Here is a 17,733-nt window from a genome sequence, read left to right as displayed (position 1 = left end):
TCCACAAACATTTCCTCAATTGTAAAATTCCACCTAGCAGGAACGATACCATTGTCTCTCATTTTGGCATGTTTGAAAGCATGTAGGTGTTTCTGTGCCCCTATTGGCCAGTGCCACACGTGTGACAGAACTCGTCGTGGATGACCAAAAAAAAATTAAACATGCTAGTCTTTCTGTCGTGACGTCATGAAGCATCGCAGTCGCGGCATTGGTCGTCATCCACTATGACACACTACACGAGCTGAAACGATTGAATCTTGCATCCCGACGCCCATTGTCTTTTACGAATCCCCACAACACCCTACGTCAAGCAGATTGTGGAAAAATCTGACTAAAATCGTGTAGTCTGAACTGATAATATGTGTGCAAGTAAATAAGTGTTTTTTTGGTGAACCGTCCCTTTAAGAGTGAGATAATTCACAGCAAAATGATATTTTTACTACAACTCGCTGGGATAAAAATAAATAAATAAATAAATAAATAACTACCCCACAGCTGCCTACCCTGCAGAGCTAAGAGAAAACATGAATAGGCTAAAGCTGGAGATAAATAAATATATTAATGTGAAATCTGACATGACTTTAAGACACCATCAAGTGCTAATTTGCATGCCTCAGTTGTCAGGCACCTCTAAACAGCCTTGTCACTTAAAGCAGAAAGGAAGAAAGCAATCAGATCGTGTGATGGCGACAGATAAGGGGAGACAGTTTAACAAAACTGAATTCAATCAGCCTGCCAGTAGCACAAAGTCAAAACAGACCAAAACAAATGAACCTTGTGCGGGAGCGACTTCCTTAAGACTCGTCAAAGGGGATGAGGTGTGGATTGAGAGGACTAGATTGGAAATGCAAATAGAAAGACTGTTTATCCCAGAGAGGGGTTATGGATGAAGGTCAAGCTCGCTTCAGCGGTTGTCACAGAGACTGCGCTAAATACCGGCCAGTCCAGCTAGTAGGTGGTAATCATGCTAAGTGACAGAAGATGCATTGAAAGGGTAAACACATACATGAGCACGCACAGCAACTCTGTTCGGCAAGCTCAATAGGGGGAAAAAAAAAAACAAGCTTTTAGCATGTTAAAGCTAGTTGGGGAAGGTAAGGTGACTAGCAATGAATAGAATACTAAATTAAAAAAGTAAACTATTCACTTTATAACCTTATAATTAAAATGTTCTCTTCTCTGTACTCCATGACTATATATGGTTTTTTTTTTTTTTTTTCCCACTTAGTTCACATCCAAGCCTCTCATCCCCCCACAAAAAAAAAAAAAAAAAAATCCCATAACTCCAATCTTGGCTGAGCACTGTAATATTTTGAACTTAAATATTGCTGAAAAAGTCATTAAAATGTAGAGCGTACATGATAAACTATCTTCGATGCAATTAGCCAGTTCTGTGTTTACTTTGCACAACTCTGGGGTGATGAGCTGGATGCCATTTTGTTGTGTGGGATGAGAGGGATGATTTGAATCATCGGTAGACCTCCCGAGACACCGCACATCTCCTTTACTTCCAAAAAGTTTTGTACAAACTTTGGCAACAAATCTTGGTGAGATGTCATTTAACTATTCATGGGCTGTAGAAGCAGATGCTTACCCTACAGCATCAGGAAAACATGAGGCCTATTAAAAAAATCTAAAAGAACAAACATGAACCACTAGGGTATGCCAATGAGTCAAACTCAATGAGGAAAAAGGGGAAACGTGTTAATTGCTTTCTGGCGCATTCACTGCTGCTTTACTTCTTTAAAATGTTATTTATTCCATAAAAGGAGTAACATTTGTGTCCACAAAATATTTTGGACCTATTAACATTTGTTTTGTGCAAGTGTTTTGCAAGCTTAAACATTCTACTGAAATGATTTTTTTCTTGCAATAATATTTAAAAAATATATATATTTTAAACTTTAAATTGTATTATGAAAAATTTGCCATGATAAATTGCTTTTTAAAAATGTATTACAGGATTAAATTTTAAGTCAAAATTAATTTTTAACATTCTACTGAAATTATGATTTCATGTGATGATATTTTTAATAAGGTTTTTTTTTTTTTTTAATAACATTTGTTTTGTGCAAGTGTTTTGCAACCTTAAACATTCTCCTGAAAGGATTTTTTTCTTGCAATAATATTTTTTAAAAAAATATTTCAAACTTTAAATTGTATTATGAAAAATTTGCCATGATAAATTGCTTTTTAAAAATGTTTTACAGATTAATGTTTTAATTTTTAACATTCTATTGAAATTATGATTTCATGTGATATTTATAATAAGGTTTTTTTTATAAATATTTAAAAATTTAAATTAAAAATTGAAAAAATGTGTAAAATTAAAAATGTGTAATGATAGATTCAAATTAAGTGCTTTAAAAGCTTAAATTTAATTCAAATATTCACAAATATTTTTAATGAGATTATCTCTTTAATTTGTTTTTAAACTTTTTATAAAATTATTATTAAAATTATATAAAATATGTGCCAAGATAAAATGCAAATCAGTTTTCCCATTCACACTAGATCAAATCACATTAATAAAATCACATTTCTTGCATCTAAAGCATGTCAACATTCATGCTCCTATGTAACTCTTATTATGAAAAACTATATCCCAGATATATTAGCTGTTAAGTAAATATTGTCCAGGGATCATACCATATTAAGAGAGGAATTAAACTTGTTTAGGCCCCAAATTATTATTGATTATTGGCGTGCAGCTCAGTTTAATTAAAATAATTGTTTGTGTCACTGGACCTTGAATAATGAATTCCTATTTAAATGAAGATTTCATTAGCCCTAATGCTCAGACAAAGACCAACAAAAAAGGGCCCCTGATAAAAAAAAAAAAAAAAAAAATTAGCTTTCCATGCATGCATCAACAACAAACAAGGCATCGCAAAAATGGCAAAGAAATTTGTGTACTGTGCATTTGCATAACTTGTTCAAACAGATCTGTGACATTATCTCTGTATTTAATTACCAACATTCAAAATAAGTAGCACAGAACATTGATCATTTTGGTCTAGATTAAAGCTGTCAGAGGACGATACTCCACTCTCAGTGAGGCAGACAAGCCATTTATATCACTACAGGCCCAGCACCACCCCAGTGCCCCTCATACATCAACCCAGAGGAACACCCAGAGCGCGCGTACGGGCGTGTGTGTGCACGTGTGTGTGTGTGTGTGTGACAAGGAACGGGCTAAAGCAGGAGTGCACTGCCGCGCTGTAAAGGTCAAAGCACTCTACTGTCCGCCTCAATAGCTCATCCTGCCTGCTGCACTTTTTTAAACAGCATGTGCGAATGAGGAAAACCATGGCTTTGAATTAGATCTGAATGGAGGTGATTGTAAAAGAGTGAGATCCACATACACCTGTGAGGCTGAATCAGTGAGAGTGAATGTGATACCCATCACTATTCAGAGCCGCAAAGGTCACCGTTCTTGCCCGAATATTACAGTCTGGCTAATAGAGGAGAACTCCATGGTTACGGTTCTGTGTGTTCAGAGGGTGTTGAACTTTCGGAGCAGAATTTTCATTTGTGTGAACTTCCTTCTAAATGATTGGACATAGGATAGAAAAATCACAAATGAGATAGATTTAATATCTGATGAGATAGAAAGGAGATCAAATGGAGACTTTTTTCCTTAAAGAAATTCAAGAGATCTACATAATGTCTCAATCTGTGCTCAGATCTAACAATATACACATAATAAAGTCTGAGAACCTCTCCTAAGGAATATTAGGAGAAACATCTGAGAAAAAAATGGATAAGTACATTAAACATAATCAAAATTTTCATCAAGTGTCCTGAGTTATGAAAGAGCATCATCTGTGAAGTCTCTCTGCTTCTGTGTACTTTAGTGTGTTCAAAAATTTTTGGGACCATAAGATTCTGTAATATCAATCACCTATATATTTATTAAAAAAAAAAAAAAATGCTCGCTTATGCTTAACAAGGCTGCATTTATTTGATTTAAAAAAAAAACAAAACTGATATTGCAAAATATTATGATTTAAAATAATATTTAAAATATTAATATATCAATATATTTAAAAATGTAATTTATTAGTGTGACGGTAAAGCTGAATTTTCAGTAGTCATAACTTCAGTTTTCAGTGTTATTTGTCAGTTGAAAATGGTTGTGCTGCTTATTTTATTTTATTTTAATTTAATTTAATTTTTTTTATTTATTTAATTTTATATATTTATTTCTTATTTTTGGATGGAAACCGTAATACATTTTTTAAGGATTCCTTGATGAATAAAAAGTTCAAAAGAACAGCATTTATTTGAAGCATTTCTTATTTTAAGTGTACACTTCAAGTTTAGTATGCATACTTAGTATGTAGTATGTTAAAGGAATAATTCACCCAAAAGTAAAAATTCTGCCCATCACTCAAAGCTATTATATCTATGTCTTCAGAAGAGTTGTATGGACCACTTTTATGATATTTATAGTGCTTTTGGAGCATGAACACCATTTACTTTAATTATAAATAAAGTAGCAGTCAGAATATTCTTCAAAAATTAGAAACTACTTGATAATTTTCATTTTGGGGTGAACTATCCTTGTAATTTTATCTGAATAAGACGTTAATGTCTCAATTAAGACTGGGTACAATCTAATATGAGAACATGTTCTGCATATTACCGTGTCATTAATGCTGGTTTATTGTAGGCCCACAGGCTTAGTCTGATATCATTCGTTCGAAATCACTTTAAGCACATTTGTGTTCTGATGACCAGCAGCTCTTATGGTAAGCTCAGCACTGGCATTATGTCACTGTGCCCTTCCATCTGTGAAAGGAGACCTCCAGACACACGTGCCAACATCCCCTTTCAAACTCAGTCACCCCTGTTAAAAAGACCAGCATATGCTCCTTTAGATGATGCAGTCACCATCAGGCCTCTTAAAGGGGTAGTTCACCCAAAAATGAAAATTCTGTCATCGTTCACTAACCTGCAAGTTGTTCCAAACCTGCATGAATTTCTTTCTTCTGCTGAACACAAAAGAAGATATTTTGAAGAATATGGGTAACCAAACAGTAGATGGGCCCCATTGACTTCCATAGTATGGAAAAAAAAAAATACTATGGAAGTCAATGGGGCCCATCAACTGTTTGGTTACCCATATTCTTCAAAATATCTTCTTTTGTGTCCAGCAGAAGAAAGGAATTCATCGTGAGTGAATGACAATTTTCATTTTTGGGTGAAATATCCCTTTAACTAGTTAAACCAGCCACAAACTAAGACTAAAAAGCCTGAAACGCTAGTCTTTTCAGCAGAGGCTATTTCCACGTTAGATGCACAAATTCAACATCAAGCCTTATGACACATGGACAAATTTACTAAATCTTCTTAAGAGAATACATCAAGCTTAACTGGAATAAGTTAAGCCTTCAGGAGTGTCTCTCTGCAGATGCTTTTGTGATAGTTCTGCTAAGTCCTTCACAGACATCACTTAGCTTAATTCAATTAAGTGACTTTATGCTTTAGTGTATGATTAACCCTACAAAAAAGTGCAGATTGCACGCTAATTTTACATAGTGTCTAAATATAGTTATCCAATAATATCAGATATCTAAAATACGTTTTATTTTTAATATTTAAATTGACATATCCCAGAGTCATTATTATATATAAGATAAAAAAAATAAAAAAATAATAAAAATGCAGTGGTGATACCATCAGCCTGAAAGCATGAGAATGTATTTAATGTTGTTATAAGTTCCAGTGACGGACCCATGAGAGTTTCCCAGCCTTGTTGTGTTTAATTACAAACAATATTAGCTTGTTTAACAAGCAGGGTTTAAAACGGCATGTGTAAACCCAACTTTTGCTGCTTTCTCTTTGAAACAAACCTGGAGTGAGTTCCCTTATAAGACTCAGCAAGCCCCTGAGCCACAAAGACCCCCTCCCACTCTCTGTGTACGCTGAGGAGCCGTGAAGCATTCACACAAACGTATGGATAAGTAAATTGTGATGATACTAGTGCTAATGAAGGGTAAAATGCTGGTTGGATGGGAGCAGCAGTGGAATGTGGCGTGTGGGAAGGGATGGATGGCAGCCTGATGATTAATGCGTCAGAGAGCCGACGGGGGCCGGGCACAGCACCAGAGGCCTTGCCACCCCTGCTCGCTCATTTGGAAATTTCTCTCAGCAGAGGGAGAGGAAGAAAAAAGGACTTCTGCCTCTGTGAGTCTCAACGGCAATGGATAAACAAATACCCCATTTTCACTAAAATGCTGCTGGTGCAATCCTCTTTCAGACACTGTTACAGCATAAGCTGTCCAGAAATAAACACAGCACATCACGTCTTTAAGAGTTGTTTTTTTTTAAACATCTATAGCAACTTTAGTGTCTTTATATGTGAAGCTTTTTTTTTTTTTTCTTCAAAAGTCATAACTACATTTTATATTTCAAGTTTTTTTTGTAAAATCATAAATATAAAAAACTAAATATTATTATAAATAATGTTTAGAAAACAATACAAAATATTAGTATTACTAGTTTTTATTATAAATCAATTTTACATATATAAACAGTTTAATATTTTAAATATTCAAATAGCAAATAAAATCCATGGTTATCAATTTACTTATGATATTTATAAATAATCTTACCATTCAGTTTGGGGTCAATGTGTTTTTTTTTTTTTTTTTTTTTAAAGAAATGATTTTTCATTTATACATTAAATTGATCAAAGGTGATATTAAATTTTTGTAATGTTACAAAATATTTTATGTTTTCTATATAAATGTTTTCTCTTCATCAGAGAATCCTGAAAAAAAAAAAAAAAAATGTATCATGTTTCCACAAAAATACTAAGCAGCACAACTGTTTTCAACATGAAGGATCATGTGACACTGAAGGCTGGAGTAATGATGCTGAAGAATCAGCTTTGCCATCACAGGAATAATACATATTTTAAAATATAATAAAAGAGAAAAGAGTTATTTTAAATTGTAATAAAATTTCACAATATTACTATTCAAATTATCAAAATAAATGCAGCCTTACTGAGACTTTTCAAAAACATAAAAAAACATTAAAAAAAGACCATAATCTTTTGAACGGTAACACACACACAATAAATTAAAAATAAATAAATATATATATTGTGTCCCCAAAGTGTGTATGTGAAGTTTTAGCTCAAAATATCCCACAGATCATTTATTATAGCATGCTAAAATTGCCACTTTTTGGGTGTGAGCAAAAAAGTGCCATATTCGTGTGTGTTCCTTTTAAATGCAAATGAGCTGCTGCTCCCAGACCCCTTTCCAGAAAAGGGCGGAGTTTCAAGAACTCATGCTCCGGCATACCAGCATCCACAAAACAGGACATCTCATGCACCAAAAATGTCAGAAAGGGCATTCATGTGCCATTTTTAACTAGGAAACTCTTGTTTACAATAATTCCGATAGCACTTGAGGGCAGCATCAGTTCTAAATATGAAGTCTGGAGCACAAAGCGTTGGTATTTACCCATCTTTCAGAATCAAACTTTGTGAAAATCCAGCATTGAACAGACCCTCGTTTATGAAGCAGACTGGCGTAAAATGATTGGCGCAAACATACAAGACCTACTTTCTTTGGGACATTTCCTTCAAAATTGAAATTTAACCACTGTCCTCAGTGACTCAGATGGCAGGAGCCTATGGAGACTCTTATGTGCATTGGTACATCCCAAAACACAACACTTCCTCTTTGGCGGAGACATTGTAAAACTCCAGCTTGTACCGCGAGGATACAGAAATGATGGACTCAGGACTCACAGTGTGCTTGTCACTCAGGGCTGAGTCTATGCTAATAGGGCAGATCATCACTGGTTGTGGGCGGGGCTTCTCCTTATGATGATGAAATCTTAGGGAAGAATCTGAATCAGACTGCTTCTGATTTATGGGAATTAGTGGATTTTTACCATTATAGGCTGGTTGTTCTCACACACTGTGGACAGTGTTCAAACACCTTGTAAAAGTGAATTTTGCATAATAGGTCCCTTTAAAAACTTGATGCCGATGTTATTTCACCCCCAAGTCTATGATCTCATTGGTTCCTTCCTGGTTTGAGAGCAGCAGATTCACTCTGTTGATGGGCCAAAAGAAGACCAGATAAACAAAAGGCCAGAGAGAAAGAGATAAAAAGAGGGACCAAAAAAAAAAAAAAAAAAAGAGAAAGCAGGTAAGAAAAACACAGCGGAAGAGCAGAGACCTGCCTTGCCCTCTCTCTCTCTCTCTTCCCTTCCCAGCATTCCTCCTCTCAGCAAGATGGTGCACCACCAGGACCTCCAGCACCTGTCCCTCACTCTGGAATCAGTGAGCTGTGCCGGAGTCACACGGCCTCTCATCGCCATCCATCTAAATACGACATCCTTGAGCCGAGATTGCGCAAGCAGTTCGGTGTGTATTTTGCATTGTCTCTGAGCGGGCGTCCTGATCTAGGAAACGTCTGTGCACACAAGGATAAGAATCCCCATGCAGGCAGCAGGAGATTAACTGCCCTCTGCCTCTCACATCTTCCTCTATCGATCGCCACAGATAAAAAAAGTCCTCACACACATTCACTAAGATGACATCACAGGCAAAGAGGCAGAACAAGGACTCCTTGTGGCAGAGCCACGTCCTTGAGGTCAGAGGAGGCAGCACACAGACAGAGAGAAAGAGAAGGATGAAGAGCTTTGCTTTCCCCTAGCAGCTAGCATTAAAGTCAAATGAAATCAAAACTGGAGAATTGTCGCTTTGGGTTCATGCCAGATAGCTTTGAAGTTGTCTATATAGCATACTCATAAAAATAACAAAATTAGCTTTACGCATTTAAAACGTACAGTCTTTCTCTTCCAGGAAAAATGGACTGAAAATATGGATGACTCATCCTGCACTGCATAGACTGTTGTCCAATCAAATGCTCCAGAGAATAAGAAAGTCTCCCCCATCAATTATAAGCACCACCTGAAACTGACTAGCAGGTCATGGCTGATTTTCAGGCCAATACATTTAGGTCAGTAATAACTGAGATTAGCAAAAGATTACATTTAACAGTGTTATTGTATTAGTGTTTTTAACCCTTTAAGACCTGAAGGCTTTTTTAGAGTTTTTTTTTTTTCTGAGCGACACACAAAAAAGTAAAGACTCATAACTCCAAAACTCTAGCAAGGAGAGTCAAAAGGTAGGTATCATTTGATAGAAAACATTTTAAATTTTAAGAAAATATAAATTACATTTGGACATTTTCTTGCTGAGAAACAGCTGATAAAAGACAAAAAATATATATAATTTTTTTAAAATAATTTTTCTTTTTTTTATTTGACATGGAATAACTCAGGAACACAATAAGATCGCTAAAAAATTCTTTTTTGGTGATGCTCTCCTATATGTGAGCTGCATCTGGTTCAAATTTCGTGGTGATAGCATAAAGAATAGTTTGAAAAATTGTTGTTCATTTTTTCCGCAGCCAGGTGGCGCCAACGGGTGGTAAACTCCGGTTTAGAGGTGCTTCTCAGCACTCGTTAGGAGTTTTTCAAAATGGTTAGATGCATTAAAAAGATGAGATTCTAAGCTTTAAAAAGATATCTATGTGTTATTCCACATTGGAAAACGAACATGGATGGGTCCGGGAACATTGGATACACAATGCATCCCGGAGAGATGAGAGACATGTTTTTAGCCAAGTATGTTAAATCATTCCGTGAGTAATTTCTTGTGATCAATGCAATATATTATATTGATTTTTAATCTTGAGAATCTGCTTTAAATATTGATGTGCAATTTTCTATGATCTGTGCATTTTTCATGAAGTTATGAGCACGTGAAATATACATACTTGTATTCAGTTAGCGGCTGTGCTATTTTCGTAGTAAACGCATATTACTCAGACTCATTAGCGGGTGAAAACAACGCAACAGAAGCATGTTGGAGGCTTGATATGAAAGTTTAAAGTCTCTGGTTTTGTATACAAAAAGAATTTTTGTGCTACCTATATGGATTCAATTTTTATCGGCTTTTAAAGAGAGACACGCAAATGGGAGCGCCGACGCTCCATCCGGTCTTAAGGGGTTAAAGAATAACTTTAAGTCAGCGTTAGATGCATTATGAAATTTGCAATATTGGCCAATTAATATCCCATATTGACGTACATAGACTGAAAAAAAACCCTGATAACTGCCATAGTACCGATATCGTGCATCTCTACATTCCATGGGGTCTTAAATAAATAAATAAAACAGTTTCTTTTGATTTGTCAAGCTAAGGGAAAGACAAAAACATGGAGATATCACTGTTGCATTATGGGTATGTTTTTTGTAAGTGTTGTCTTGTGCTAATGTGATTTAGTTAGCACAGATCTTCTGGATCACATTACAGTAATTTCACAGGAGCCAGCTAACACAATAATAGAAAAGTCATCAGCACGGTCCTCTATTCAGTATTAATGGTGAGTGTATGTCTTTGGCAAGAGAGCATTCTGTTTACAAGCAGAGCTGGAGGAGAAAGAGGGCAAGACACAGAGAGAGAGAGAGAGAGAGAGAGAGAGAGAATGCGGCATAAACCAAGCAGAAGGCCATGAAGGACTGGGGTCTATACCAAGGACTGGGATTCATCCAATCTCCCTTGGGAGTGTCTTCTTCAGCTCACTTCTAATGTATACCCATACAAATAACTTGGCTTCGATTAATAACTGAATCACTAGACAAAAAAAAAAAAAAAAAAAAAATACAGTGCTTTTGCCAAGAGCAGGGTTTGTGTGTGTGTGTGTGTGTGTGTGTGTGTGAAAGAGAGAGAGAGCATTTCTCCTGTGCCTCAGCATGTTTGGCCTGATAGACTGTGGAGGAGAAGGGCATTAATCGTAAAGGGCTGCTGGAGTGTGGGCTAAAGTTGCTGGCCGTAATACTGTCTTGTCTGAATCATCGCCCCCTCTTGAGGTCCGGAGCAGGGCGAGTGTCTAGTTTTCCATTCTAATGTGGCCTGGCACTCAAAAGGAAGCATCATTCCTCCCTCTGTGCTGATGAGAGTACATTAGGGCAGGGACATTTTAGTAGGGGAAAAATAAGGGCGTTTGTGAATGTTTCTTTTATGGCTTTAGATTAGGAAAGCAACAATATGGAAACTCTGGCTAATACAACAGCCAATAATTATTTTTATATAATGACCAATAACAAATACTATGGCTGATATTATAAATCAACAGCATTCACACTACAGTTCCAATTAAAAATTATTCATGCTGAAAAGAGGCATTTTAATTAAAAAAGAGGGGAAAAAAACCCTCCTGATATTATCTACTTCTAGTACTTCTAGTATTGGCTTGGTACAATGTAACCACTATTATTTTTTATTTATTTGTATTGTATTTTTCATTATACACATTGTTTTAAATCAGTGTTACAAAGAACAGCGTCTTACTTACCAAGGAGGAGCTGGTACACAATTTTATACATTCTGTACATATTCAAATTTTAATTTGAACAGGCAGATGCAATCTAGATTTAATTTTAAAAAAACATCTAATCTTAGCTGATACCAATATGGTCACTAATATATTATGGATTTCTATTTTCAGCATTGTATTTAATATATGTAATTAAGCCTCCAGGTACTTGCGATTCAACAGAATGTGTTCTTGAAGTTTTGTTAAGGTAATTAAAAAGTGAGTCATGAGACACTCATCAATGAATTATAGTGTGCATTATATCTATTTCAAACCATATCTAATCATCATGAATGAGAAGCTGCACACAAGTACAAGCAGCACGTATCAAAGAAAAGGAATTCAGCCTGGTTGCATTGGATGGAACTGGCTTCTCAAACATGAAACCATGTTATCACTAGGGGCTTTTACAGTGCTTTTGTATGCAACCTTTCTAAACTACACAACACAACAAGTAATATCATGTCCTTAATCTACAGAATAGTAAACATATCGAAAACATTCCAGTATCTTGAATCTTTGCTTGTCTTCAATGAGCCTTAGCAAAAATAAGGCAAGAAATAAAATGAAGACCTGAGAGGCACTGGCAAAACATTGATAGAGTGAAGAGTTGGAGTACGGTATACCAAATGACTTATTTTACCGCCCTCCTTCAAAACATATGCCCCACATTTGAAAGAGGAAATGATTGCATATCTGGAGTAAATGTGCTCTGTGAAAATGGAGAAATTCAACTGGATGAGACACCAGAGAGAATGAGGCGTACTTTCTGTCCTGAAAGGTGAGAAACAGATGATGTTAGAAGGAATGAAAAAGATGGAGTGCTGGAGAGACACAGAACCTGCACCGGTGGAGGTTGAAGAGAAAGAAAAGTCTGTGAGTCAGAGGCTGAAGAAAGGCAAGATGGTTTCGGGTTATGACCAGCACTGCTAGCTGTAAAGGACAAGCTATTTGGAAAATGGGGTTTGGAATGGGAAAAAAACAAAAAACTAACGCACAAACACAAGAGGTAAAAGGGAAGCCATACCTGGGAACTGAGCAGCTCCTGTGTGAAAGGGGGAGAGAAAAAAAAAAGAGAGAAAATAATTAGAAGGAAGCCATTCACCAAAAGACGATCCCCAGCGTCATGCAGTCAGAAGAAGAAGAAAAAAACATTTAAAAATACCAAATCAACAATAACCTTACAAGGTCAGGTTCGATGTTTGAAAACAATCAAATTTCAAAATCATGACAACGTGGCTGAAACAAACAATCTGACTGACTGATCACTTCATGGCATATCTTGAACAGCCATTAAAAACCACAAAAACCTCATGAATATAACAATAACAAACAATGGAAGGAGAAATCCATCGTCAGGTCTCCTGCGGAACATTACTTTATCTCATTCAGTGCTTTCTTTCGACGTGGCGTGCTGTGAAACTTCATTAATTGCAACATGTCAACAGCACCTGTTCTTGAGCTCATCTATCTGCAGCTAAGGCCCCAAATCAGAGGCTTAGCTAATGCACCGCCTCTGGTACCCACATAACAGTTTTAAAAAGCACTTAGAGCTGACATGGCTTTATGAAACTGTGCAATGAGTCAGAGTCTGATTAGAAAAACAATTTTCTTATTAGCATTTTCACCAAATTTTCATCTTAGCTAATGTGCTAATTAGCATTCGTCTTCTGGGACTCTACGCAAAGCCATTGAAGACGGATATTTGTGCCTCAGCTTTGCTCAGAGCATCTGCATGTCAATTGAATTTAAACAACATTAGAGAAAGTACACAGAAATCCATGCAAATATCCATGGGTGACCACGGCATAAATCATCTCTCAGTACCAAACAAAACTCTTCAAACCCGGCCGCTTGAAACAAGACCCTTGAGGCAAGTACTAAATAAACCTCACAGAGCTTTGCGTAGGCCTGTAAAACAAGCTTGTGCCCACCAGGCTTCCTTCATCAAGCAGTAAGACCATCATGGCTATGACTGGAAGATAGCCTGGTCTAAGCAGAGTAGATTTGTAGACACTTGGTGCCGTGAGAGAATACAGTGCGTCGTCTTTGTCGCGTGATTTGGTCTAGAGCGACTAGGGATCAGGGGCCACCCTCGAACTCAGACCCCTGGAACATAGGCCACACGAATAGGGTTATCCATGTTAAGTAAATGTCAGCCGTCAGAATATCTCTGCATTGGCTTTTCAGCCCTAGGCTTCGCTGGGCCCCTGACCGGAAAGCTAAGGGACCGCCCAGTCCGTGTCACACTCTCTCCCCCTCTCTTCAGGTGAGGTTAAAATCTCTGACCAGTGCAATGCATTAAACATGAGTTATCCCACTTGAGAGACGCTCCCTACTCCAAAATGATAGGGACATTAACTTTGGGGTCAGCATGCATGAGCTGCATTAATGAACCCTTGTGTCTCACTTTACATGCACACCAACCGGAGAGCCCTTCAGATAGTCAAAAGCCTGAAAACAAGGCGTGTTTAAAAATATGCTGTCATAACTGGGAATTTATGGCTACAGAAAGAGAGTCAGATTAATATAATATAATATAATATAATATAATATAATGTGTTTATTATATTTAATATAAGTGTTTAAATTAATTTTTTTATTTTTTTTTATTGTCAGGTGGTACAACCAAATAGTTGTATGTCTATACTGTAGTTGTACCAACTGACATGGAAAGTTTACCAACCTACCCACACTTGAAATTCTGCAACAAGGATCAGTTGGGGTCATCTGCATGATGCATTATCATATTTACTGTTATAGTCTTGTCAATTCATAATAAACGAGACATGTTTGCAGTTGTGCCACCCTTACATTTCAGAATATACAAATTGGTGGACAAAAGTTTTTCAATTATCTCTTCATAATAAACTACTGACATTTATAATTTTTTTTTTTATATGAAAAGTTCCAAACCTAAAATGGTGCCATAGTAGTTAGTTTATAATTTTTTATTATTAAGACACTATTTTAAATAGTTTTCTTAGTCGGTTATTTTGTTCGGACAGTTGCACCACCTGACAGTTTGAAGGTGTAAGCTAATAAAACACAAAATAATATGTACTAAAAATGAATTCAAACTAAATAGGTCATGAATCTATCGAATTATTTAAAAAGGAAATAATGCACTTAGACACAAAAAATATGCACATCATGTCACTGACACACACACACTACATTTCAGCTCACTCCTGGCCAGCCGCCTTTCACACAGGTTTCCACAGTATGATCTACCTAATCAAAACCTAGAAATCTGCTGCCTATGAGGTATTAAATTAAACATGATAAGTGGACCCATTAAAGCACAATTATCAGTTATCTGCAAATGTGAACATGAGAAAAGCTTATTCCATCTAAAAATGTCACTGGACAAAAACCATTGGATTCACAGACTTCAAAGTCAGTGGCAAAGTGCAAGTGTTTCTAAGGATCAAGTCTTTGTCCTATCAGTCTGCGTTAGTCAGAAAGGATTGAAGCGTGTGTACCTGAGCCATAATAGGGAGGGATTTATTGTCTGTCTGCCGGGCGGTGATTAGACACCACTGCTGCCACTCTGATAAGCCTCGCTGATGGGAATAGACACTCCAGTGTCCTAAAACCACCTTGGAGGAGCCAGAGAGAGAGGTCACATCTGGCGGCTCCCAACATCCGCCTCTGACTTTGAAGTGACTTTTGAGGTTTTCTTAAACTTTAGGGACACTTCGAACTTCTTCAGAGGAGTGAGTGTCATTAAGCGAGAGAGAGAGAAAAAAAGGAATTATAGCCCTGATATTATAGAATTCAGCACAGGATAAATCGCAAATTTATTCCCTTCCAGCATTGCTTTCTGACATTACACAGAACATTCACGAAAAAATTCAATGTGGGCAGCCAGAAATGTGCGCCAGCTAACCTGCCATGAACAGTTGGATATTTTCAAAAATCCTTTAAAAACTACCCTGCTGAATTCCCATGCTGGTCAGCACAGCCACGATTACTGAAGGGTGGGCAAAACTACATTTTCAGAATTGACATCTAAAGCACAGCACACTAATTAAAGCATTGCCACGACAAAATTCAAATTTATACAACAAAACATAGCCCATCTTAAACAACAATTAGGCTACTAATAGTAATAGGCCATGGATGTTTAGGCATTCTGGGCACTGATGGAGTACTATGAGCAGATGTACATACCCTCAGACATGAAAACTTCCAGCCTGACCTGCTGAGCCTTCATGTAATTAAAAGGTTAGGAGAGCAGAGTCATATTTTCATCTCAAAAGGGATTTGATGGAAAGGGCAGGGTTGTGTGGCCTAGCACAATCCACACAACACACAGATTGACCTTCACATCCATTCCTTTCTGAACAGCATGCCAAAGAGACCAAATGAACACCTCTATGCCACACACAACGGGGCTACAAGGATTGTGATGCTATCTTTTTTTTTTTTTTTTAGAGAAAAAAATGAAATCTGATTCAAAATCCTTGAAAAGAGGTGACATTTACATTGGTCATACTTTTAGCAAAGATAATACTAAAAGCTCATACAAAAAGATGGAATAGAACAGAAGGAGAACAACGATAAGACCTGAATACCAACAATATTTCTATTAGATGTTCAAAAGCGGATCTGAATGTTACAGTCAGTGGGTGAAAATAGCTTCAGACGAAAGCCATCAGGTGTTTGGGGACAGAAGGGGGCGAGACAGAGAACTGATACAGCAAAGGGACAGTTGGGGTGGTCACAGACGAGACCAGAAAGGGAATGCTACCATTAATTTTGAATGAGAGGCACAGATCTGCAGTAATTGCTATCTGATAGCACACTCAGCAGCTCGTCAATCTCAGGACATATCTCTGTGGGATCACCTGAGGTAAAGTGACCCCCCTCATAACTTAAAAGTCACTACATTTACAAAGGACCACATAAAATCACAACACAAAGCTTTGAGACCATCTATAAAGCTAGTGTACTCGAACTGTCTTTCTCCCTCAGGAAAACAGATCAAAAATATTGCAGACTCATGATGCATTACACAAATTTTCATAAATCAAATGCTCTCTGAAATGAGCAAATGTGAAGTACACGTAACTAAAGCATATTGGCATTTTTTTTCCCCATATGTCCCTAACCAAACATCCTGTTTAATAGGAAATAAGTCAAAATAGTTGCACATCAAGGGCACACAAAAAGTAGAAACTCTACTATTGCAAATATGAATGGTGAATTGACTCTTCCGTAACTAATTACCTAATAAGAATAGAGAAAAAGCAGCGAGCACAGTTACTTCCTGCTGTTTGCAAATCCTAAAAATTTTGATTGGAATGTCAGTCACATAATTTGTGTAAGGGTCCTTCAGCCAAAACAAAAACAAATAAATAAATTATAAAAAGTACCATTTCACACAAAATCAGTATTGCACTCTGAATGGCTGACCCGCTAGAGGCCGTGGAAAACATTTTTGGCTATTATTAGTGAACGGAAAGGTCGGTGTTCTGGAAAGACAAGGTTATAATCACAACAAATACTAAAATGAAATACAAACATTTTAAATGTTGGCTTCTCCAAAATAGACAAGGACAAGGTCATTTTTTCACAGAAATAAGAGACACATTTTGGGGGTGCCACAGTGTGACATAAATTTGCTATCTGGATGTGAGAGAAAGGGACTTTTTAAGGTTTCATAGTCTCTAAAAATCGAGGACACTTCCTTCTTTGGCACTTACTCCAAAAGCAGTGCTTTGAAGTACAAGACTGTACAACTCCTCTAATGTGAGCAACAGAATTAATTTGACTGCACTTACTGTACAGTATACTGTATAACCTGTAAAGTTCGCTCAAAACATGAACATTGTCATGTTTTTTGTTCCACTATCCCTTTAAAGTATAAATGTAGGTAGGTACAATATAAAAGTATAACAACAAAAATTTGTTTGTCCAACCAGTAAGCAAAAGTAAATTCAGGGGATCTGTTACCACAACTTAAATAATTGCATGGTTAAATGCAAGTTAAAAATTCTTATTGTTTTAATTAAACCTTTTAAGTTGAAAACATTATTTTGAAGAGTTCTGTTGACATAATAATGTTGATCATTACATCAACTTAATATTGTCTGTAATTTAAACTCAAATTTCTGCATTAATAATAGTAACTTAATGAAATTGTCTTGATAACAGAAATTAGGCAGTGGATTTCTAGCTCCCAGCATGCTTTGCATAGGACTGGATAAGGAGAATAAATGTTGAAATTAAGTGTTAATTTATTTGTTTTTAGTGAAGGGAAAGACCTGTTACTGTTTAATGCTGTTATGTATGACATTTAAAAGTGTTT

General features: G+C 36.5%; 1 protein-coding gene across 4 annotated transcripts in view; it reads right to left on the bottom strand.

Annotated features, from left to right (window-relative positions):
* cadm1a (cell adhesion molecule 1a) overlaps positions 1 to 17,733 on the bottom strand; it is a 308,628-nt gene that overhangs the window by 84,241 nt on the left and 206,654 nt on the right. For 3 of the 4 annotated variants that reach the window (XM_048165550.1, XM_048165552.1, XM_048165553.1), the window contains exon 2: positions 12,445 to 12,462. The exons of the other annotated variant lie outside the window; for it this stretch is intronic. In XM_048165550.1, coding sequence (XP_048021507.1) covers positions 12,445 to 12,462 — 18 coding nt within the window. The remainder of the gene's footprint in view (positions 1 to 12,444; positions 12,463 to 17,733) is intronic. 4 annotated transcript variants of the gene reach the window in all.

The sequence above is a fragment of the Megalobrama amblycephala genome, linkage group LG18, assembly GCF_018812025.1.
Source record: "Megalobrama amblycephala isolate DHTTF-2021 linkage group LG18, ASM1881202v1, whole genome shotgun sequence".
Taxonomy (NCBI): Eukaryota; Metazoa; Chordata; class Actinopteri; order Cypriniformes; family Xenocyprididae; genus Megalobrama; species Megalobrama amblycephala.
The sequence above is the reverse complement of the archived record's forward strand: the minus strand, read 5'-3'. Positions and strand labels throughout refer to the sequence as shown.